Source organism: Lynx canadensis, chromosome A2 (genome assembly GCF_007474595.2).
Source record: "Lynx canadensis isolate LIC74 chromosome A2, mLynCan4.pri.v2, whole genome shotgun sequence".
Taxonomy (NCBI): Eukaryota; Metazoa; Chordata; class Mammalia; order Carnivora; family Felidae; genus Lynx; species Lynx canadensis.
Window position 1 is genome coordinate 117,610,416 of NC_044304.2, and position 23,512 is coordinate 117,633,927.

At 38.1% G+C, this 23,512-nt stretch overlaps 2 protein-coding genes across 13 annotated transcripts; one reads left to right on the plus strand and one right to left on the minus strand.

The window, feature by feature from the left end:
• Window positions 1-288: 288 nt before the first annotated feature.
• On the minus strand, window positions 289-10,722 carry HNRNPA2B1 (heterogeneous nuclear ribonucleoprotein A2/B1). Of its 9 annotated transcripts, none has more exons than XR_003967184.2 (13): window positions 10,470-10,668; window positions 7,532-7,567; window positions 7,324-7,434; window positions 6,976-7,122; window positions 6,498-6,708; window positions 6,268-6,369; window positions 6,091-6,171; window positions 5,353-5,415; window positions 3,931-4,050; window positions 3,554-3,676; window positions 2,876-2,958; window positions 1,365-1,502; window positions 487-823 (listed from the first exon to the last, which is right to left on the minus strand). XR_003967184.2 is itself a non-coding variant. In XM_030308123.2 (12 exons), exons 1-11 carry the CDS (start codon window positions 10,473-10,475, stop codon window positions 2,897-2,899), a joined length of 1,062 nt encoding a protein of 353 aa, XP_030163983.1. In that variant the 5' UTR covers window positions 10,476-10,668; the 3' UTR covers window positions 487-823; window positions 2,876-2,896. The 9 variants fall into 9 exon arrangements, 2 of the variants coding, with proteins under 2 accessions (XP_032448316.1, XP_030163983.1); XR_003967183.2 differs by having other exon boundaries at window positions 1,365-2,719; XR_004343297.1 differs by lacking the exon at window positions 7,532-7,567 and having other exon boundaries at window positions 289-823; window positions 10,470-10,680.
• A 543-nt stretch (window positions 10,723-11,265) lies between these two features.
• CBX3 (chromobox 3) lies at window positions 11,266-22,673 on the plus strand. Of its 4 annotated transcripts, XM_030308124.2 has the most exons (6): window positions 11,679-11,779; window positions 12,973-13,024; window positions 15,855-15,997; window positions 18,589-18,751; window positions 20,922-21,016; window positions 21,360-22,673. In XM_030308124.2, the coding sequence occupies exons 2-6, from the start codon at window positions 13,001-13,003 to the stop codon at window positions 21,484-21,486; spliced, it is 552 nt and encodes a 183-aa protein (XP_030163984.1). In that variant the 5' UTR covers window positions 11,679-11,779; window positions 12,973-13,000; the 3' UTR covers window positions 21,487-22,673. The 4 variants fall into 4 exon arrangements, with proteins under 4 accessions (XP_030163987.1, XP_030163984.1, XP_030163986.1 ...); XM_030308127.1 differs by lacking the exons at window positions 11,679-11,779; window positions 12,973-13,024 and adding an exon at window positions 11,266-11,500; XM_030308126.2 differs by lacking the exon at window positions 12,973-13,024 and having other exon boundaries at window positions 11,685-11,779.
• The last annotated feature ends 839 nt before the right edge of the window (window positions 22,674-23,512 follow it).

The following is a 23,512-nucleotide window of genomic DNA, read 5'->3' on the forward strand; positions in this document are numbered from 1 at the left end:
TCCTATGGATCTTTCATTATTTCAGGTAAACATCCAAGGCACTGCTTATTAAAACTCCGTCCACCATGTTTAACCCTTAAAAAAGACAACCACTGAAACGAAGTTTGAGATGCATATAAAGCTACTGGACATCTGAGAAACTGGTATGAGATGGTGTCTCAGTGCTTTGCCCTTAACTGGGACCACTCTAGTTGTTTAAAATATTTGCGAAAACGCCACCAGCAATGTTAAACATAACAAGGTAAAGCGAGAAAACTAGAGCAGTATTCAAACGCTGAATGTACAGTATAAAAAGAATGGCATTTTATTAGGGACAGCCAATAATGTCCACAATGCTTTTCTTGACTATTAATATTGAAATAAAAATGGCAATATGCATAGCTTTGTGAAACTGCTTTAAAACTCTAGGGGATGGCAATCTTTTAGACAACTGTAAGTTGATAGAACAAGATTCACACATTTTATGTGTAAACATTACACCAAGTATTTGAATACAAAAGTGTTTATTTTATAAACTTTATATTTAAAATAGAATTTTAATCTGTCTACTCACAAAACCTAATTTAAAACATGATACATTTCTCTATCTAGCTTACTTGATGTTACTCTTTTACAAACAGTACTCAATTTGTAATGGTTTTATATTAAGAACCTGTACTAAATGATGTATTTTATCAGAAAACATTTCCCTTTAATCTTAAAGTGCTTTTTTTTAAATGAAGGCACCAACAAGAACTACTTTCAGATGGTACAGTATTTCTTATTTCTTGAAGACTCTGTGGTTGACCACTTCTTCATTAGTTACCTGCAGCAAGACACCTTCCTGCCAAAGGAAAAAAAAAGTATCTGAAGAAGTTTATCATGTTTGTCCAAAGAACCTAAATAACTTCAGTGGTGGTCTTAGGATCAAAGAAGACTCACTGGTGCATACAGTAGAATAAGCCCTGATAATCACATTCCTGAAAAGGCAATAAAGCCAGGCAAATCAAACTGTTGACACTTAAATGAATTTCAGCAGCCAACCTACATCTCTCCTATAAGGTAGGGGATTGGAAAGAATTACCACATTTAAACCTAAATATTTAGTACTTGATACATACAGGATTTATAATGTAGACACTTTATTCATAAATATAAACTATCATCTGAAAAGTTTCAACCATTTTACCCTACCTTTTCCTGAGCCTGACCCTGATAAGCATGTACAACTAGGAACAACCATATAACAGAAGAACAAAATTCTTTATTTTTAATAAAAACCACTAGTTCACTCAAAATGCTTGATCCAAGAAATGTGAATACACAAGGGTGTAATGATGGGTAATTTCATGATTTATTGAACTTGCAGCCTAACTTTTACCTACCATTTTACTACCAACACCACTGAAGGAACCAAGAAAAGCTTTATTAATGATCACTTGGCTTGCGCCTCAGCTGTTGAAATGAAGCACTTTACAGTCTTTGTGGCAGCAGAATATACTTGTCCATGGTTCATATCAATGCTAAATTCCAGCAGGGAAAAAAATGATATGTTAAGCACCTGAATCTTCATAGAGGGAGGAGGGGGTGGGAAAGAAGGGAAAAAAGGGGGGAAAAAAACAACCAAAATAATTTAAGTAAATGACAGATTGGAAAACAGGGTTTATAAGATTCTCTTGAGTTTATAAATTGTTAAACTCAAATTTATAGCTATGTTAAACTACATAAGAACCACTATACTGAAAGACCATTGAAGAATAGTATTAGTTTATCTTTTGGGGAGGAAAATTAAGAAAGGAAAAGTAAATAAGATCTTACCTAAAGAAGTTTAACTGAAGCTTAGAACTATTTTGCTCTACACCCTCAGCTTTCGTTGTCATCCTTATAAACTACTGTAGTTAAAGCTTTGTAGAAACAGCACAGTTTTTTAAGACTGGCTGAACTTAGTAGCCGTCAAGAGTTCTCTTGTACTAGACCTGTATCCCTGAAGAGTACCTCGCTGGGGTTATTTCCTTTCCTTGCATTGAAGAAGCAGCATCTAAAAGATCTAAAAAGGTGTTTCTCTTTGCAGAGATATCCCTTAAGTTATCTAGATAATTTAATCCTGATGAATTGCAGACAACACACTTATATCTGACCAGCATTTATCTTACACAAATATAACAACAACTTTGCAAAGGACCTTAATTATACTACCCACTCCTTAACTTATTTAAAATAAAAAGTCTATAATTACACAATTTCCTTTAGAATTATTTTATTAAATCATAAATGTACAACAGCTTCTTAACTCTACACACGCACTTAAATTTTTTTAAAGGAAAAACGTTATGTCTTATTACACCATGATCCTGGCTAATAGCTTTTCAAAACTTTGAGAAAAATCTTAAAAAAGGTTTCACATGTCACCTGAAACTTACAAATTTAACATTATCAAAGAAGGAATGCTTCTACACTCTTACAAAGACCACTAGAAAGAAACAACAATTAAAAAGCTAAGAAACTGTCTCAAAGGCATTTTTTTTTTTTTTACAATCCTTCCTCCACAGTAAGGTAATGTTATTAAATAATCCAATCCATTCACAAAATGGCTCTCTGCATCTGCTCTGGTGTCTTCTGCCATATCACTGCATATTTATGCATGACTGAGATAAGAGTTTCCTTAACATTGTTATTTCGATAACCTGAAGCTGTTCTGTTACCTCTGGGCTCTCATCCTCTCCTATTTATACAGTGAAGCCTGTTTCAACAGAAGTAAAGAGTAAAAAAAAAATAGGTTATGAAATTATCCATCTAACCAGATTTTAAGGAAAGATAACATGATCCTAAAAAGCTTTTACTCCTGGCAGCTAGATCTCCCAAGACAATAATAAGGTAAAACTCAAAAGCTACTTACCCATGGCAAATAGGAAGAAGCTCAATATCGGCTTCTCCCTCCATAACCCCCACTTCCTCCACTGCCTCCAGGACCATAGTTTCCTAGAATTGTTAAAAACAGCAAGAGAAAGCAAATTTACTCCCATTTTCTGCAATTAGCCTAATAGTATCTATAATCGATTTCTATTTTATAGACATACACTCCTTGAAACAAGCAGCTCATAACCTGTTACCTGCTTCTAGTCAACCTATTACTCGGGAAATGATTTATCCAGACTCACAAAAAGGTTAATTTGCCCTTTACAATTGAGAACATGATCTACCACAATCATTTGGAGTAAGATCAAAAAAAAAAAAAAAAGACAAAAAATCGGTTTGGTTCTGCTGAAAACTTTAAGAGCTCAATACTGTGAAATAAAGGTTTGTGATTTAACTTTCAAAGAGAAACATAGAATTTAATATAGCTTGCAATGTGCTCAATTTTATTTGGCTTTTTAAAAAGTAATCAGCCAAAGAAAAAGAGCCCCACCTGAAGTGTCTAACCTACTTTTGTAAGTCCTAAATATTCTATACCACTGAATATCCAATCCCATCATTTTAGTTATCATAATGGAAATGTTACTCAAACTAGCAATTAAAGTATCTTAAGACTAATCCTTTAATCACACAAAATAATTTAAAGAACCTTATAAATTACCTCCACCATATGGTCCCCCCATGTTCCTGCTACCACCAAAGTTTCCACTCTTCATTGGACCATAGTTAGAAGGTTGCTGGTTATAATTTCCAAAATCATTGTAATTTCCACTTCCGTAATTTCCTGTGAAAAAATCGGAAGAATAGGTTTTGCATCATGACTTTCAAAATAACATATTCCAACATTCAACCAGCGACATACGCTAAATATTTAGGACAAAATCTCCCATAAAAACAATCAGAATAAATGCAAAACACCTATCTACAACTCTACAGTTTAAGGCAACTATTGACAACATTGAAATAAAAATCTCACTTGTTAAATCATTTTAATTCCAATCCAAATTCCCACATAAAGGTTGCAGGTGAAGTTATTACCTCCTCCATAGTTGTCATAACCACCTCCGTAGCCCCCACCCTGGTTGCCATATCCAGGTCCTCCACCACCATATCCTCCTCTTCCTCCTCCATAACCAGGGCTACCTCCAAAATTGCCACCTATTATAAAATAAGCCTTTAAGTAATTACTTAGTATTTTCAATACCATTTGAACTGTCTTATCACACCCATTTCCAACTTTCCAAAACATTCTTATAAGCAAAATATTTATTCTACAAAACCTCTTCCGTAACAGCCTCAAGGGCAGAATAGAGTATGTATGCTTGATAAACATTTAGAGGCAGGGAACACCTCCTCACAACCAACGGGATAAAAACCTTTACAGAGACCAATACTTGCAATGCCATAGCGACCAATACTTGCAATGCCATAGCTGTTCTCCCCTAACACTAAAGATACTAAAGATTCGTACAGGTACTTTCAAAAGTTTGTATTTTGTGTAAGGATTGGGGGGTGGGGGCAGATGAAAAGCATAGGCAAGCGGGATAAAAAAGCCACACACCTCTACTGGTCCAAAATATTAAGTTCCAAACATGCTTCCTGATAAATAACCGTGTCTCTTAAATAATATACCCACGACACCCTTCTGAGTAGAAATGGGGGGAGGACCAGAAATTAGCAAACTTGCATCTAATTAAAAAACTTACAATGGTAGTCTCAAATTATTGAGGTGCAAGAACTCCTCTTTCTCTTAATACCAATTAATATCTGGACTTCAAAGCAGAATTGAAACAGTTGAGATGTTGGAGTAACTCAGTTACGCTTAAGGAGTGGCAAAACCAGCAATCGCGTCTACTACTAGCTCAGTTTATAACATCCCTTTCTTAATAGGATATTTGTCAGCAAATATTAACTTTCCTGTACTCCAACAGAACATATATCTAATACATTTATTACGTAACAGTAATTCACAACTTAGCTAAACCCAGGAAGAATGTTGTGTATTTTAGAAATTCTTTTGGTGACTTTTTACAAGTTATCTTATGGGACTTAACCTTCGTAAGAGACTAAAACAACACAACTGCTTACATATACTTCCTTTGACATGTTAACCATGATCACGTCTATTGGTTTGTAGTTGTTCAGGAAAACAGCACGTGAAATACATATCTAATTATTTTGCTTGAGAAACAATGGGATATAGTATGACAGCATCTATAAATTCTAATTTAAAATCCACTGAAATAATTTGCAACCTGTAAACACCTACAAGCAAAAATATCCTTTCCATAAAAAATGCAAATTATGAAGGAATAGCCAAATAATGAAACACTATCACCTAAGCCCTTTACAAAACATAAAATGCAAAACACTTAAAATTTGATGTACACACTTAACTGGACAAACACAAATAGGGTTTAAATCTTTAAGTCACAAAAACCGTATGTGAAAGAAACTGACCTCCAGGTCCTCCTCCATACCCATTATAGCCATCCCCAAATCCGCGACCACTTCCATATCCATCTGTTAGAAACAGGAAAAACGTTATTAAATCCTGTCCACCCTATTTAATTTCTCTTCCTGCTTTTCTCCACCCTCTTTATTAGTACCTCTCAATGAAAATTATCAGGAACCAACCTCCTTGTGCCAGAACACTGGTGTTTACTGGCGTATTCTTAAAACACAAATTGTGTAATTAGATCTCATGAGAATAACTGCCTAAACAAGAGGCTCAGACTTGGCAAGTCTCAATTTAAGAGATTCCATTTATCTATAAAGAATGAAGTTGGGTGAGAGAAACAACTGGTTTTCTGTTGGCACCTCATCACATTAGTAAGCCAAGCCAAACAAATCTGAAACCTAAAGCCAAAAACAACAACAAATACACAAAGCCTCCACAGTATTTTCACTCCTGATTCAGGGGGTTCCTCATTTTTTAAAGTAACTGTAATAGCACCTAATTTTTTTAAAAAGTTGATTACCTTAAAAAGATCTCTGCAATGGATTGTTCTGGATTAGAATTTAGAAAATTATGCTTTTAGCTATAACCTCTTACCTGACCAATTCAGAACATCCCAGCGTAATACCACCTACTTAACCCTTCAAGGTAACTTTAAAAACACTGGATTTCCTGAATCTAATTAAAACTAAGTTTTTAAACAAGCATATTCACCTTTCTATTCACGCAGGTGAACTTACCAGATCCTCCTCTAAAGTTACTTCCCGGGCCTGGTCCAAAATTTCCACCACCACCACGAGAATCTCCAAAACCGAAGTTGCCTGCAATGAACAACCAGGTTAGTAACAGGCATTTTATTAAACAAATCTTGAAAAAAATAAAATAAAATACAGTAAAATAAACGACTTAGACGTTACCTCCTCTTCCACTTCTAGAACTCTGGACTTCCTGCATTTCTTGTCTAGACAGAGCCTTTCTTACTTCTGCATTATGACCATTGATGGTATGGTATTTCTGCACTGGAATGAAAAGTTCGTACTCTATTACATCAATATTCTTTACCAACAACTTGTACAATTTACCTTTTAATAAACAAACCCAAAAATTAATGAAAAGAGCCATACACCTAGAGCTTATAGACACTTACACACAATTTTATCCACGGGATCGTGATCATCAAAGGTAACAAATCCAAAGCCTCTTTTCTTTCCAGACTGCCTATCAGTAATTATCTCAATGGTATCAATCTTTCCATACTCTTCGAAGTAATCTCTAAGATGATGTTCCTCAGTATCTTCTTTAATTCCACCAACAAACAGCTTCTTCACAGTTACGTGAGCCCCTGGCTTTCCAGATTCCTGAAAAAGGAAAAAAAGAAACTACCTTAACAAAACAAACCAAAACATGATTTAGAGCACAATATCTAGGTACCAAAGGTAGTTTCTATTCTATGATAAAATACCACCTAAAGCAATAGCTTATAACTAAAAAACTAGTTTCAGAAAAGTAGGGAAATCTAGGAAAATCAAGAGACACAAGACTGACAGCTTTAAAGTGGCAAGATTTAAGTTATGTATAAAACTTAGTTACTTTCATATTTACTGACAAAGTTCTATTTTGCTCACCTCTCTTGCAACAGCACGTTTTGGCTCAACCACTCTCCCATCAATTGAATGAGGTCTTGCAGCCATGGCAGCGTCAACCTCAGCCATGGACGAAAAAGTTACAAAACCAAATCCTCTTGATCTTTTGCTTGCAGGATCTCTCATGACCTTAAAAACAAAAAACAAACAAACAAAAAAAAACAAAGGGGAAACTTTAGCATTTCTTATTACTTGTGTTATGAAAAAGCAGTTTGAATGATGAGCAATTTTCATGAACATGGCTTTAAAAATAGCTTACTCAACACGTTAAACTTAGGAGTCCAAAAGTTGAAAGACTAGCATCTATAGACATTTTTACATTTAACGTACCACACAGTCTGTAAGTTTCCCCCATTGCTCGTAGTAGTTCCTCAAACTTTCTTCTGTGGTTTCAAAGCTCAAGCCACCAATAAAAAGTTTACGGAACTGTTCCTTTTCTCTCTGCAAAGGAAAACATCATTTCAATTTTTATTTACATTTCCTCTTTGTATGCAGGAAATTAAATTCTTAAATATGAGGTGACCTGCTGGCAGAGTACCTTTTTCCTCTCCAAAGGAACAGTTTCTAAAGTTTTCTGGGGGGGAAAAAAAAAACTTACATCAAATTTAAACCATATGTTAAACTGCATATTAGTTGCGTTACACCAAAAAAATTGCCTCAGCTGAACTACTACACAAGTTTCAAAGTCATTAATGCTTGATCCAAATTTACTTGACATTAAATTATTTTAACATGCCTTAATCTTAAAAAAAAATTTCTGTAGAGAGAGGAGCAAACCTAGTCCTTGGTCATTGAAAGTTTAAAGGATTGTTACTAACTTTAGATTCAATCCTATTGTCCACATCAAATAAAGTGCCTTTTAAATACTCATTGTAAACACTTTTTCTTTTAAAACATAAAGAACTGTTGGTTCTTATAACTCACAATTTACCATTTCAGGATTCAGTATCTAAAACTGACATTTATTTTCCCTTTACTGCTCCCTCTGGTGGTGATTCTTATGTATTTCAGTCCAAAAAAAACCCCCCCCCCCCCCACACCACCAAACCTTGTAAAAATCATTCTTCCCCCATACACCAACTCTCCATGAGAAAAAAAAACCCTTAAACATCAATGCATTTACCAAAACATCCCTATAAAATCTGCCTCTCTCTTCTGACCAAGGGAGAAATACCTTTTATGACTAACAGTGTTCAGAGCTTTAGAAGTTTTTAACATAACTCATTTTTTGTGGGCATGCTTGTATTTGGTATTTACAAAACACAAAAAAATCTAGTATATTACTGAACCGTATATAAATGCAGTACAATGTTGCTGTAATCTCACTTTTCAAGAACCATAAAAGCTTAAATGACCACTGTTAACTTAGTTTTTGTATTACCACAATTTACACTTCATTGATGCAGTAAAAAAAACCCAAAACTCGAGATATCGACCTTAACGGCCATCTGGCAGACTACAAAGCACAAGTGTCTCCAATTTTACATGGGGGGGGGGGGGGGCCGGGAAACCTGGGCAGAAAAAACGTTAACCCCTTTAAACCACCAAGCAAATATATGTTGCATTAACAGCCGGTATCTTCGGCTCTCAATTAAGATGGGTTGTTATGCTTCGTTTTCAGATAACTAGGATAAAAATTTAAAACAGGTATTCAGAAGCCAGAATAGGTCATAGTGCCCAGAAACATCTGCTGTGAGTCTATAATACAAATCAAAGGTCAAATAAAATTTTCCATACAAGAGACTTTATTACCAGCTAGTACTACATACAGCTCAGGCCCGTGGAGGTTACTACTTCTATGCACGAAAATTCCCCAACAGCTCAAAAAAATAGTGGTAAGTATACAATTAGAGATTTTTTTTCCTCTGTTCTCAGAATTATATTTTTAAAAGCTCAACAAATTCTCAAACTACCTCCTAAAGCCTTCAAAGACCTGTTAAATGATTATCTGACACATTGATATTTAAATTAACCTAATTTTACTTAACTTAGTCTAACTACTATAAATCAGTTTTTACAACCCAAATAAATTACGCAAATACAAAAGCACATTTACAACAACTTTTACACATCACTAACAAAAGGCAAAAACTCATTACTTACCTCAGTTTTTCCAAACTTACCCGATGTCCACTATCGATTACAAACAAAGTTATTTTATAAGCGTGCTTAAGAAAGAAAATACCCAACCAGGCCCCCTTCGCTGGAGACCTTTTTGCTTATCAATGTAATGATCAACCATCATAGCAAACATAAATGAGAAAAGCAAATGACAAAGTTCAAATACATAGTGGCCAAGCCTGAAAACAAGTTTTGTACGTAACCGTTAAAAGCAATTAAAGACTGAGCCACGTTTTAACTGAAGACCAAAAGTTTTTATTTTACTTCCCTCTTAATTTCTAGCTTATCACAAGACCCTCTAGTCTTACCCAGGAAAGATTACATTTCCCAGCAAAAATGTGATTTACCACGAATATCTTACAATTCAAGGAATCCTTACGGGATCGTGAAACCAACCCCCCCACCCCCGTCCCCACTGCCACCCCCAATCGGTACTAACTTAATGGCTCCCCTTTTTATGTCTAAAGTTTCCTGCAATTCAACTAGCTTTTAAGTCACCGCAGACTCCGATAAAACCGTTACCCAAAAAGCGAGGGCTGGAAAACAAAATGTTCTCTTTGTAATATGGCTTCCCTTAAAACTCGGCCCGACACCCTAGGTCGTTTTACCTCCTCTTACACCGGTGCGAACCAGCCCCGGGGAACCGACTCCCCCACCCGCCCGCTCTTCGGTGTGGCTTCTGAACGCAATGGCGCCATTTCATCGAGGGGAAAGCAAAGAGCCTCTAACGAGCTGCGCAGGACTTTAAAGATCCAAGCTCCCCCAAACCCTCGGAATCCACCCCGAAACGGCATGAGAACAACCCGAAAACAAAGAAAAATAGTTAGCCACTTCTCTTCTTCCGTAAAGGAACGATACTAGCAGAATCCAAAGACTGAAAAGAAAAACGCTGCGAGGAAGGAAAGGAATGAAAATGGCGGCCGCCAAATCCGGTTCCCGGGAGGGGGGGAGGGGAAGCTCCGCAGCCTCGCTCCGGAGGATCCGAAGCCCGCCGAAAAGCTCAAACGCGGGGACGCCAGAGCCCCCAAATCAGCGTGCTTTGAAAAGGAAGTAAGAATTTCCGCCTCCGCGCCCCACTTTTCGCCAAACCAGGACTGCGTCCGCCATGTGGAAGTTCCCCATCCCCCACCCCCAGCAAAGGGAAATGGCGCCGGCAGGCTGAGGGTGGGGAAGATACTGTTCACAATCCGGCCTCCGCTAACGACCTCTCCTCAAAAATATCCTGAGACGAGCCGCTTTTGAAGTGGCCCAATTTCACCGCCGCTCTCCCACGGAGGCGGATGGCCGACTTCCACCGAGGCGCCAACGGCCTCGCTATGCCCTTTTCAATAACTCATTGATTTCAAACCCGTTACCTCCATCGCGGACTCAGTCGCCTCAGCCCGATTTCCCGCAGCCGAGCGAGATGAGAGAGATCTCCGCGGACGAACACGAACCGGACTCGTCCTGGCGCTGTAGTGAGAGCTGCTGCTGCTCGAGAAACAACACCGCTAAGAGCACCTCCACACGGGAGCCGGCGCTGCTGCTACTGCCGCTAGAGCCGCTGCCGCCGCTTTTCTAGAACCTTCCCCCCGACCAACGCGTCTTCCCCTACGTCAGGCCGTTGCGTAAACGTCCTAACCGCCGCCAATGGCGGGAACGCTCTACGCCCTCCTTACGCCAGGTACGTACTCCTCCCCCCCCAGCAGCCAGTAGCAGTGCTTGACGTCACTTGCGTAAATGGGCTCAGTGAATTGCGGAAGGCTCGAGTCCTGCGTAGTTCTCTCTAATGGAATTGGGTCCAGCCCCCGCCTTAGCGCAGGGCAGGTGAGAAACGGTCGCGCAGTTTGAAATTAACGCTGTCGGGAGGAGCTTAACCCGCAGCCCTAAAGCCCAGCCCCCTCAAGCCGGGAGGTGGTCCCTGCAGCAAAACTTCTGTTAATTCGCTCCCCCGCCCTTCATCTCCCGCCAGAATAATCTGTAGCCTCCCCCTAGCGATTTCCCTCCCCCAATTTTCCCCTCCTGCTCTGAGGACTGACTCGGCCCCTTCCGGAAACACCCGAAGCGACTTCTAGTCAACACGTTACACTTCACACGCCACCAACCCTGTCCAACGTCTTTGGGAGTCGACCCCTTGGGTTCAAGAGAGGTCTTTGGAGAGAGTGGTTTGAGAGGGGCACTCCTGCTTAGTTCCGATTCTCCCCGCCCAAGTTTTTCTTCACTCCCTCACCCCTAGCGTTTGAAGGCACCCACATCCAGGGGCGAGGAAGTGGGCGGAGCCCGGTTTTGGCGCCAGGCGCTGCAGCTGCGAAACAGAAACGCCTCCGTCTAGAAGCTCGGTCACTGTCCTCGCCCCTACTTCCCTCTCCCTCCCCTCCGGGGGCCACCAGGCGCTACGCCGCGAACGGTAAGTGCCCCGTCGCTGGCGCCCTCCACCTGCCCCGGGCACCGGCTCCCAGCGGGCGCGGCGCGCGGCCCCTCCCCCGCCGGGAGCGCGCACCCGGCTGCCCCGCCCCTCGCGGCCGCCCGGCGTGGGCGGTGCCATTTCCCCTACCCCCCCCCCCCCCAGCGGCTGCCCGGCGCGCAGCTCCCCAGCCCCCTCCCCCTCGGATGTGGCTGGAGCTTGAGGCGCGCAGGGCCGGAGACGCCGCAGACCCGGGACGCGGAGCAGCTCGGAGGCGGTGAAGTCGGTGTCTTTCTTTCTCTTTCTCTACGCGGTGGTGGTGCTTAAGATACCACCTGCGCCCCAGGGATTCTCGCCCCGCACCCCAGTTCCTTGCTTCCCGCCCTTCCCCGCCCGACCCCGAGTCAGGAGCTGGCGGGAAGCAGCGGAGAGTCGAGCGGAGACCCAGCGGCTGGCCTGGCGCTGGGCCGCTGCCTGGAGTTAGTTGTGGGGGAGGGGGAGAACGAGACAGACCTCGAGAGGGTAGAGAGCTGTGGCGACAGCCGCCTTATTTCTAGACAAAGCGCATTTCCTTTCCCCCTCCCCCACCCGCGATCAAGATGAGGGGCCCTCCTCCCCTTCGCGGCCTCGGTCGGCGACTTGGGCCTCCCGTGAGGGCGGTGCGTTCTCCCGCATCAGCACGGCTCGCTGTCTTGAGGCTGCGGCGGGCGTTCCGTTACGTGGCTGCCGCCGGGTGGGGACGAACGCGGGCCCAGTGGTGCAGTGCCCTTGAGCCCCCGGGCCGCGGCCTTTGTTTCTCCCCGCGGATGCGCTGACCACGAGGCCCGCGCTCCCGGGTGGGGGGCGGGGGCCGGGTGTTTGGGCCTGGTTAAGCAGGGTGGGGCTTATGGGGGGCGGATAGACTGAAGAGGTGGTTTGTCTTAAAAGTGGCACGAAATGGGACTCACGCATCTCAGTATGTTTTTTTTCTGTCTTCAGCTTTTAAAACTAGTGATTAGAAAGGGGGGGGGGTTCTAAAAAGAAACCAAGTTGGGGTTATGTAGGTGCCTGTTTGGACTGTTACAAGGTCTAGTGGGAAAATTGAAGGTAGTTTAATAATTATGATTGTTTGGGTTATCACATCGAATTTTGAAACTAGTTATTTGACTTTTTTAAAAATTCTGGATAGGATTGATATCAGCGGGATTTAGATTGGGGAAAAAATATTTGTCTACTGTTTTTTCCTTTGTAAAACTGTCTCAGATACCAGGGTACCCAATAAGGATTTCTCAATCCACTTGGTTACAACACTGATATACTCAGCAAGCATAGGTCACTAATAACTTAGGCAGGAGCTCAAATCTGCATCTCTGGATTTGAGTACAAATTTTAAATATACGATACATAAGTGGGGGTTGGAATCCAAACAAAACTTGTGTTTACCTACCTTTTTTGTGTCGTGCAAACTTCTTTTTAACTGTCATGCATTTTTCTAGTAATAGCTCTTCAAGTCTGCAATAAAAAATGGCCTCCAATAAAACTACATTGGTAAGTTAATGAAAACCTAAAATACGTAAGGATCTAACTCAAATTTTTTTCCCCCCAAAATTATAACTTTGCATCTCTGTGGTTGAGATATTTACATCCACATGTATTTCCCAGTCCCCTCTCCCTGCAGTGTTGTTATGGGGAGAATTAGGGGCAAAAACGAAATCATTACATTAAGATACTTAAAGGCTTGGCTTAATAGTGTCTTAATCCATTTAAAGAAACCTAATCTTGGGAGGATAGCAACATGAATTTTACAGAGTATTTTTATCTTGAAATAAAAATAAACTTTTGCAACATGGAAGAATATTGACAGGCAGTGCTGTAAAGCTCTTGCGTGTTGGCATAAGAGTCCCTAAATCTCCCTATATTGAATTCTAGAGAGAGCAGGTATTTTCAGTGTTGGTTAAAGAAGTTGTTCCTCATACACCTAGGTTGGGACAAAAGTCATTCAATCTTGGGAATTACTTTAGTCATACTGTCATATTTCAAGCTTAATTATTCTAAAATACATTAAGGCCTTAAAATCACATCATTGCCATGTGGTTTTTTAAATACAAAATGAACAAAACCATACATATGTCCCGGGAAGAGAGAAGACTAGATCTGCAGCAATTAAATTTGGAGCAATTAAATTTTTTCACTCTCTTAAATCCAAAGTTTGCATTCATTCCTATACTTCGTTAAAAGTTCTATGAATGTGTAAAGACGTAGTATGCTCAGCCATATTGTTACAGGTTTTTTAAAACATTGAAATATTCATATACAAATCGCAAAATTCAACGTTATGATTCTCACAGTAATTCTAACACATTGCATTAATAATTGCAATCATGTTAAAGGTGAGTGCTAACACGTAAATAAGGTAAAACATTTGGTTTTGGTTTGTATATTCCTCTCTTGGGTTTCACACTAAAAAGGCAAGTTGCTGGTTTTTAATTTTTACCATCATTAGGTTGCACATTTAACTCAAATCCTGGCAAATGTTGAAGTGTAAAGTGTGGCACAAAAGATTCACATCAAAGCCCTCAGTGGAAGAAAGCGCAAAGCATCTTCCATGCCCCGTCAGGATTGAACTGCCCTTCAACTTCCATAACCAGTAAACCAAAGTGTATAGATAATTGAATTGGCTGTACGGTTGCCTGTGACCTTCAAGTATTGGAAGGAGAAGGAACTAGCTATCCCTGAGGTTTGGAGGATGAAAGCACACATAGATGCCTCTATTGCTTTGGCACAGTTTTGATAGTCTTCAATGTCCGTAACTTGATGATCCTGAAGCATTTTATCCTTTGTCAAGGGATCATAAATTGACAGTCTTGAAAGTTCTTTTCACTTCAAGAGATGAGGTGTGCTTTTAATTTATGTGGGAAAGTGGGTGAATTTTTTTTGAAAAGAAAAAAATGAACATTTGTAAGTAGCTTATGGGTGCCATAGAAGTAAATACTTCATTTTTTGTGCCAAGTTTTATTAGTGTTTATTCTTCTCACTCTCTGTGCTTATTTTTGCTTTCCTCTTTATTCTGTTAACCTCATCTTCATGAAGATGGCTGTTTTATCATTTAGGATCACTGATAGACTTTTGTCTACACCAGTTCTTCATTTCTCTCACTACCATTCCTTGTACTGTACAGAAACAAAAAGCTATCTGACTGGTTGTGATAACCCAGTATGTGAATTAATGAAAATTATAAGGCCTGACTTAGAGAAGGTATCCAACAAAATCAGGTGTTTGCTGGGTTATTGTAAATTCCAGAGGAGTTTTATTACTTCTATGTGTGTACATTTGTGAATAATTCCATAATTTTAATGTTTTTTTGCCATCTTGAAGTATTGCTGGTTAACTTTTTTGCTTGTATGCTGTATTAGGGGTGACTTCAGTGTTAGCAATTAAGGTTTTTTTTTTAATAGCACCACTGAAATGAATTTAGAATTAACATTTGAGGTTTCCCTCCCTTAGTCTCTTCTAATTAACCATTTAAGTTTTTTGTTTTATCCCTTATCAATCCTCATAACATCTGACTTACTGGAAAATAGTGTGGGGTTTAGCATGGTCTTTTGGCTTCTCTCGTAGCATTATGTAAAGAAAAAAACTAACCTAAAAACTTCTCTACATGAATTTTGTTGGCTACCAGTTTGGACTCTTGAGAAACCAAGATTTTTTCACATTGGAGAATTAAAATGATCCAGCATTTTGGCATCTTCGTGTGACAACATTATAGCTTTGTTCCACGTGATCTGTAATACTATCTACAGAAATTACGGAACAATACTAGCGTCCTTTTTAGCCTCTTCATGGTCTCCTTAGTTGACTCTACAATTGATATCAGGATTCTGAACCATGTTTTCATTCCGCATTTACCTCTTTTCTGTATAATCAAGGCTTAACGTTGGTGTTTGCATTGACACGGGGTTTTAGTGTTTGGGGGCTATAGTTTAATGGGACTGTGGCTCAGTAAGACCTGTTACTAGTACTCTCTTCTTTGTGTCATCTTCTGGTACTTTTCCAGTTGTCTGTTGCTTTTTGCAGTTAAAATGAGTGCAAACTCTAGTAAACTTGGTCTTGTAGACTAGATGAGAGATTGGATTTGGAGAAGATAACAGTATTTTCCAGTGTTTTTGATTGTATTATTTCAGTGAAGGGGGGTGGGTGATAGGTTTGAGCTAAAATGGAATTAAGTATTCCTTTTGTTGACTTTAATCTTTTCAGAAGGGTCTCCCTGGGATATAGAAGTAAAAACACAGGTGTCGAATGCAGTCTTTAATTTAGTCCTTAAAATGTACTCAGAATTTTTAAAAAATGTCTCTTAAATCTCTTTTTTGTTTTATTTTAGCAAAAAATGGGAAAGAAACAGAATGGAAAGAGTAAAAAAGTAGAAGAGGCAGAGCCTGAAGAATTTGTGGTGGAAAAAGTACTGGACCGACGTGTAGTGAATGGGAAGGTGGAGTATTTCCTGAAGTGGAAGGGATTTACAGAGTAAGAAACCTGGTGCTTTTATTAGATGTTTAACTGCAGTTAAGTGACATTTAAAGTTTGCTTTTAGTCTGAAGTTTTTAAAATCAGTTTCTCCATAGATTTCTTTAAATGTAAAGATACCTTTTTAAATGTAAAGATACCTCAATCTAGGGTACCTTGATTGAGAGCTGTTTAAAAAGAGCCAAGTCTTTAGCCTACAGTCGTAACCAAGCATATTTGAAACTAGTCGATTGCCTTGAAGAGTCACATTTACAGAGTGCAGTTCACCGTATAATGCATTTTAAGGTAGTTAAGTATTGTACCAATTAGAATATCTAATTGACGTTTCCTTACATAGGGAGGGTGTGCTATATAAGGTGTGAAGCTATATAAGGTAGACTGGTGGGTGTTGAACAGAAGTGCTTATCATAATCCAGGACCTGCGCCATACACTAGGTTTACTGTATCCTAATCTCTAAGAAGCAGTCAGGGCATTTTTCAAGCTCCTTAGTTCTTTATATTCCTCGTTGCTAATTGTTGTCCTAATTTTTATAATGTATTGCGAATAACTCATGCAGAAATTCTACTCTTACATTTAGCTTGTGCTAAATCTCCTTGGAATCTTTTGCCTAATACCACAAAAACAGCAAGGTTCCACGGCCAGTGACTTATAAAAAATGGATAGTGAAGATAGTCAACAGTTTTCTGAACGGGGTGGACATGGGGGAGTGTGCTAGTTAAATAATTAGGCTTCAGATATCTGATACCTACTACATGCCCCACCGTTTACCTTTAAAGCTGCCTCCATAAGCAATTTGGGAATTACGAGTTAAATGGAAGATTGAAGGTTTCTTATTTTATCCTTTCAGTATTCTTAGTTGAGCGAAAGTGTACATCATAAATTCGTAATTTGCCACTAGAAAAATTTCCAACAGGTAGGAGAACAAAGCAAAATAAGTCTGAACTTTTATTTTATCATATTTTATTTTACTTTATTTTCATTTTTGAGAGAACGTGTGCAGGATGGGGATGAGGTGCGGAGAGAGAGGGAGCTGTCAGCTACAGGGCTCGCTCTCACAAAGTGTGAGTTCGTGACCTGAACTGAAATCAAGAGTCGAAAGCTTAACTGACTGAGCCACTCAGGTGCCCCAAGTCCGAACTATTTTAAAGTTAGATTTAACCAATGTGTCAAAGAATTGATTACCTTCATATGGTGGGTTTTTTTTTGTTGTTTTGGAATCTCGAGACATTAAATGCTGTTTGTTTCTACCCAGCCCATCAAAATATTAAGAAACTTAACTCCTTTTCTCCCTCTTTCTCTGAAACTTAAGGCCATTATTATGATTGAGACCTGCTAGATAACTGTGCAGTGTATTAGGTAATATACAAGCCTATATTATCCACATATAGAAAGGGTTAGGGTTACGTAGATCTGTGTTATATTAGACGGAGGCTCTGCTTCAACTCTGTTGTGCTCCTCTGTTCTCAGATTCAGGTTTTCCAATTTTAGAGTCTCAGCATATCAAAAGACGCAGGTTATAATCAGAGGTTAACATTACCTTTGTTTTCCAACATCTCTAAAATTAATTTCTTTCTGTCTTGTTCTGTAAAGTCTTTTTGGATCAGAGCACGCAAAGTTAAAACTAGGGGTCTTAACCAGCCTGGCTGGTTCCGTTTGTAAACCATACTACTCATGATCTCGCAGTTTTGAGTTCTGGCTCCACATTGGGCATAGCGTTTACAAAAAAAAAAAAGTTGCAAGCCTATCACTAGGATTATCTTTCATATTGGTAATTGCTATTCATTTTTCTTCTAGTCCTTCTGAAAAACATGAAAATGCTCATCTCAGCCTTATATCAGGGGTTGCCAAACTTTTTCCTTAAAGAATCATATGGTAAATACTTCAGGCATTGTGGACCATAGGTCTCTCATGATTACTCATCTCTGCAAATATAATACAAAAGGAGCAGCAGACACTACATTAAACAAATGAGCATGGCTGTGTTCTAATGACACTGTATGGCCCTAAAGTTTGAATTTCACGTAAATGTCATTTTGAAATTTTTTCCCAACAAATTAAAAATGTGAAAACCATTCTTAGTTTGCCCAACATACAAAAAGCTGGATTTGACTTTTGGGTTGCCAACCCCTGTTCTTCATTACCCAATTTGAGGACCCAGCAGAAATTGACAATTCTGTCTCACATTTAAGAATGCCTTAGAATTGTGTTTTCAAACACAGTATTGGAGATCCCAATTTGAGGCATAGTCTGATTGATCTGGTAAAGTAACTTGGGGTGGGAATAAGGAATCCACATTTTTAAAGCCTTTTCAGAGAAATTCTGAAGTGGGTTATTGGTGTACTTAGAAAAATATTAGCTCTAATTATTCTGCTAGAGTCAGGTACAGTTAACTTGGATGTAATACAGCAGATTAATAGGGGGCTGAGAAAGACACAGGAAACATAAGCAGATTTTCTTGAGAATGTGGAGCTAGGGAAGAAGCATCTGCAGTACAGCAGACTTTTTTCAGATAAATATTAAATGGATGTGGATGATGGTGATGAATTGTATTTAATTGAATTTTTTTTCTTTTTTTTTTAACTGAACCTAGTGCTGACAATACTTGGGAACCTGAAGAAAATTTAGATTGTCCAGAGTTAATTGAAGCGTTTCTTAATTCTCAAAAAGCTGGTAAAGAAAAAGATGGCACAAAAAGAAAATCTTTATCTGACAGTGAATCTGATGATAGCAAATCCAAGAAGAAAAGAGATGCTGTAAGTGTAAAATATTGTCCACCAGACTAACTTTGTAAAAGGTTGATGGCTTGATTTTTAAAGTACATTTAAAATACTTAAAATTGGAATGCTTTAAAAATCATTGAAAAGCTTTTTTAAAATGCGTAATATGTAGGACAAAAAAGGATAAACATGATTTAGCCTGCATCATATAAATGTGCAGTAAGTGCTTATACCACTTAAATTGTTATGCTAGTGTTATTTTGAGTAGATTGTTGGATTTGAGCCTTAGTAAAACCATTTCCTGTGATCCGGGACTGGCAGTCTTAAATACAACGAACACAAAGATTAGATCATTGCTGTCCTTTACAATGTAGTAAAAATAATCCACATGGCACATCCTGATTAGGGACTGTTAGTGGCATTGACCACCAGAAAGTACTTCTGCATGAGATCCTTGTTTTGTCAAGGATATTGGCAAATAACACTTTGATTTTGAAGTATATAATCATTGGTAATGGAAGTTATTTTTATGGTTTTTTGGGGTTTGGTTGGGGGGAGGGTGTGAAATGAGATAATTGGTTCATTCAGTACATGGATATTTTGATCCAGTCTTTGCTTCTCTAATGTTTCTGTGGCTTTGGGCAAAACACATAACTACTTGCTTATACCCTCAACTCCAAAACATTATACTGACCGTGCCTACTGACCTAACATCAATTTGAGAAAAGGTCTTGATTCTGAATTAGTATTTAGGTTTAGGAATTAAACAGAAAACATAGATGCATTGATAAGGTCTTTGGATTTAAAATTTTATCATTTGAACTAGATGCCAAGTGCTTCACAGATAATCTGTTAAATCTTCATGGCAAGTTTATTAAGATTATAGGTATTATCCCCATTTCCCAGATGAGAAACAGAGAGGTTGACGACATATTTGGTTCTGAATGCTTCAGCGGCCAAAGCAAAAAGGTAGTGTGTTAAGAATTTATAGGCATAGATAGATACTGATAAGAAGCACTGTTTAATAACAATACTTAACCCTACTTTGAGCTCTTACAATGTGCCCAGCAGTGTTCTATGTAACTTAATTTGTACTTTGCATACTGCAAAACGTCTGAGACAGATAGTATTATTCCTGTTTTATAGAAAAACCTGAACCACAGAGGTTAACTTGCCCAAAGCCACACAGTAAAGGTTAGAGTCTTCATTCTAACTAACCCAGGTAATCTGACTCCAGACCCTAGGATATAGATAAAGTCTGGTAGGGAGAAGGGATTTGTTGACGTAGGCAGTTCTCAAACGTTTTTGGCCTCAGAACCCCTTTAATACTTGAGAAAATTACTGAGAATCCCCAAAAACTTTTGTTCATGTGTGTTATGACTATCAATACTAACTATATGAGAAATAAAACAAATTCCTAAAATCCTTGTATTCAGTTAACAGTGACAGAACCTATTGCATGTTCATAACTTTTCATGAAAAATAAACGAGAAGAGTGTCGTTTTACATTTTTGCAAATCTTTTCGATGTCTGGCTTAAGATACTTCTGCATCTGATTTGCTCTCAATGTTTGGAGATAATACGAAGATAATCTGAAGTCAGAGATACATGAAAAGAGGGGACCTTGCAGATAAACAGACACATACCAATGGTCTCTAGAATATCCAGGGGTCCTCAAACCACACTTTTAGAAGCACTGGTTTATGCTAAGTATTTTATAAGGTTTCCTATAATTCACATTGATTACATTACTGATGAGTGTGAGTTTTGAAGTTTTTACTATTTTCCTATTTGTGTTTTGTGTGTGCTTTTAAAATATGTGGGTAATTTAGACTAATACCTACAAGTGAAATCTTCAAGAATTTACAATTATTGATGGATGAGTTAGCAAAATAAAGGGATTAATTTTTTTATGTGCCCATACAGTTCTGTCTTTTGATGTATTAGGATACGGAAAGGTATTTGTTACCTTGACTTGCAATTTAGAATACTTTTAGATACCCACATTTGTTGTAGCTTCTTGAAAGGTTAATGGAAATTATGTTTTAGTACTAAATAAGGGTTTTTTCTCTTGCTATTTCTTTTTCACTATGGGATGATTTTTATTTGAAAGCTATATTTCATGTAAACACATTGGAAGTTAATATTATTAGTTTGCTATATGAAAAGTCAATATCTTTTTAATAGTCAATATCTTTTTAATCAGGCTGATAAACCAAGAGGCTTTGCCAGAGGTCTTGATCCTGAACGAATAATTGGTGCCACAGACAGCAGTGGAGAATTAATGTTTCTCATGAAATGGTAAGTGTGCAGATGATTGCTGTTTTATTTTAAAATAGGAATAGATTTTTTTAAATTTGTGAAGCCTTAACTAGAAAAGGTTTTATAGTTTTCATCATTATGAGGTAGTAATTATCTGCTGAAAGGATGATTCTAGTTTCTCTTGCTATGATGTTTTAAAACAAAATTTGGCAAACTGGCTTGTTTTGGAAGATGAGGTTGTATTGGAACATAGTCACATGTACCACATAATCCTTCAGAAGCACTTAAACACCTTTTGATTGAATTACGACTTAAGTGAAAGACTTGCAGTTGACAAAAATCATTGAGACTTTTGACTGAACATTTTTTTTCCTCACAACAGGAAAGATTCAGATGAGGCAGACTTGGTGCTGGCAAAAGAGGCAAATATGAAGTGTCCTCAGATTGTAATTGCTTTTTATGAAGAGAGACTAACTTGGCATTCTTGTCCGGAAGATGAAGCTCAATAATTGTTTGTGTTGCTTTTTATATATATTTATATATATATATAAAATCTGGGTCTTGGTTTTTTGGTTTATTAGTGTGAAAAAATAACATTCTAATGAAAATCAAGTTTGATATGTTTGTTTTGAAGTAGTATTGGGGGAGTTGTTGGGGTTTTTTGCATCTATAGCACTGGTTACTTTGAACAAATAAAAGCTTTCTGTAGTTGCTTCCTTTATCAGAGAAGAATATTTGAGACCATGGTATATTATTCCCCTGCTTTAGAGAACACCTTTTCTAAATGTTGGGGGAAATCTTCATAGTTGTTCTTCAATCAGAATTTGTGTTTAACTCCTATATACCTAAGGACCATTCTGGGTTTTTTGTTTATTTGGGGGTTTTTTTTGTGTGTATATACTTAAAATACATACGTAAATCGTTTTCTTTTTTTTTTTTTTTTTTTTTTTAACATTCCCCAAAATAAAAACAGCATTTTATAACCATGGATAAGCCCACGTTTCTGGGATGCCATCATTTTCAGCAACCTAAGAAATCACTTAAATTGAAAGTTTTCCTGAAGCCTTAACCTTTCAAATTTTGTAATTAATTGGGCTTACACATAATGTAAGCAATTTAAATTGGACAATTTGAAACCAGCCGTAACAGAATTCATGTCTGCAGTCACACAAATGCAAGTTCGTTTGCAAGATTCCTGAAAGGAAAATTTTATCACTACCAATAACCTCCCCACCCAAATGAAAAAAACCAGACAAGTCCTGGTATGTTTTAATTAGGTAAGCAAAACTTAGTTAAATGGACATTTAAAGGTTCCTTCTGGTGAACCATTCCCTTTGAAGAAGTTGAAATCCCTATACTGCACTGACTAAAAAAAGGTCATGATTCATGGAATGTTTAAAACTTGTTCATGGAAACCTGATCATAATCAGATGGTTAGAGATGTTGGCATTTAGCACCTGCTGGAATAAATGGGGGGACAGACCTCTGTAATCTAAATTCTTGACCTGCATGTTTTTTCTTTACCCCAACTCATTCCTTACATGTAGGCTCAATCTTCTCAGTATTTGAGTTACTGGTTCAGCAGAAACCAGGAAAAACAATAACTTTGTAGTCAGAATGTTATCCAACTGTATATTATTTACTTTATTGTAAATACTGGTAAACAGTGGTCAATAAATAGTTTTATATTCCTTTATGTGGTTAGACTTTTTTTTTATTGTCTTTTCTAGTAGAGCATTCACATACCTTTGAATCACTTTTATGTGTATTTATAATGTAACATTAAAGCATTAGAGTACATGTCTTAGATCTTTTGAGCTTAGGAGTTACAGACATACTAGAATATGTATTTCCACAAAATGAATATTAGTTTCTTGTGATGCTTAAGAGGAATCTGCATCATTAATGTGAAATTTTGATAACTCAGAATGTAGTTTGTTGAAACTGCTATCTGAAAAAGTTATTCTGATAGGACTGATCCTGTTGTGATGGACACATTTTCTACTAATTTCCAAAATCCATAGAGAAAAGGTAATCGTTTTGCAATATATACAAATATTTAATCCTGTCATATACCCGGAACTGCTAGTTCAATGTCAAATTATACCTCAATAAAAAAGTCATATCTATGCTAAGCTGTTATTTATTCATGTTTATTACGTATCTCTTTATGGATCTAGCACTGTTCTCAGCAATAGGTTCATAGATGATACAGAACTTAACTGTTTATACCAGAAAGTGATGGCCCCTACATTAAACTTTAGTAAAGGCATTTTTGGAAATAATGTCCACATAGTACTTTTATTATCCCTTATTATGTTGTATTAGTTTCTTATCGGTGTTGTAAAAAAATTGCATCAATCTTAATGGCTTAAAGCAACACGAACTTACCAGTTTGGGAGGTCAGAAGTCTGAAATTTGTCTCACTGAGCTGAAAGGTGTCAGCAGGGCTGTTTCCTTCTCAAGGCTCTGATGTCAAAATCTGTTTTTCTTATCTTTTTCTGTTTCTAGAAGCCATCTACACTTCTTGGTTTC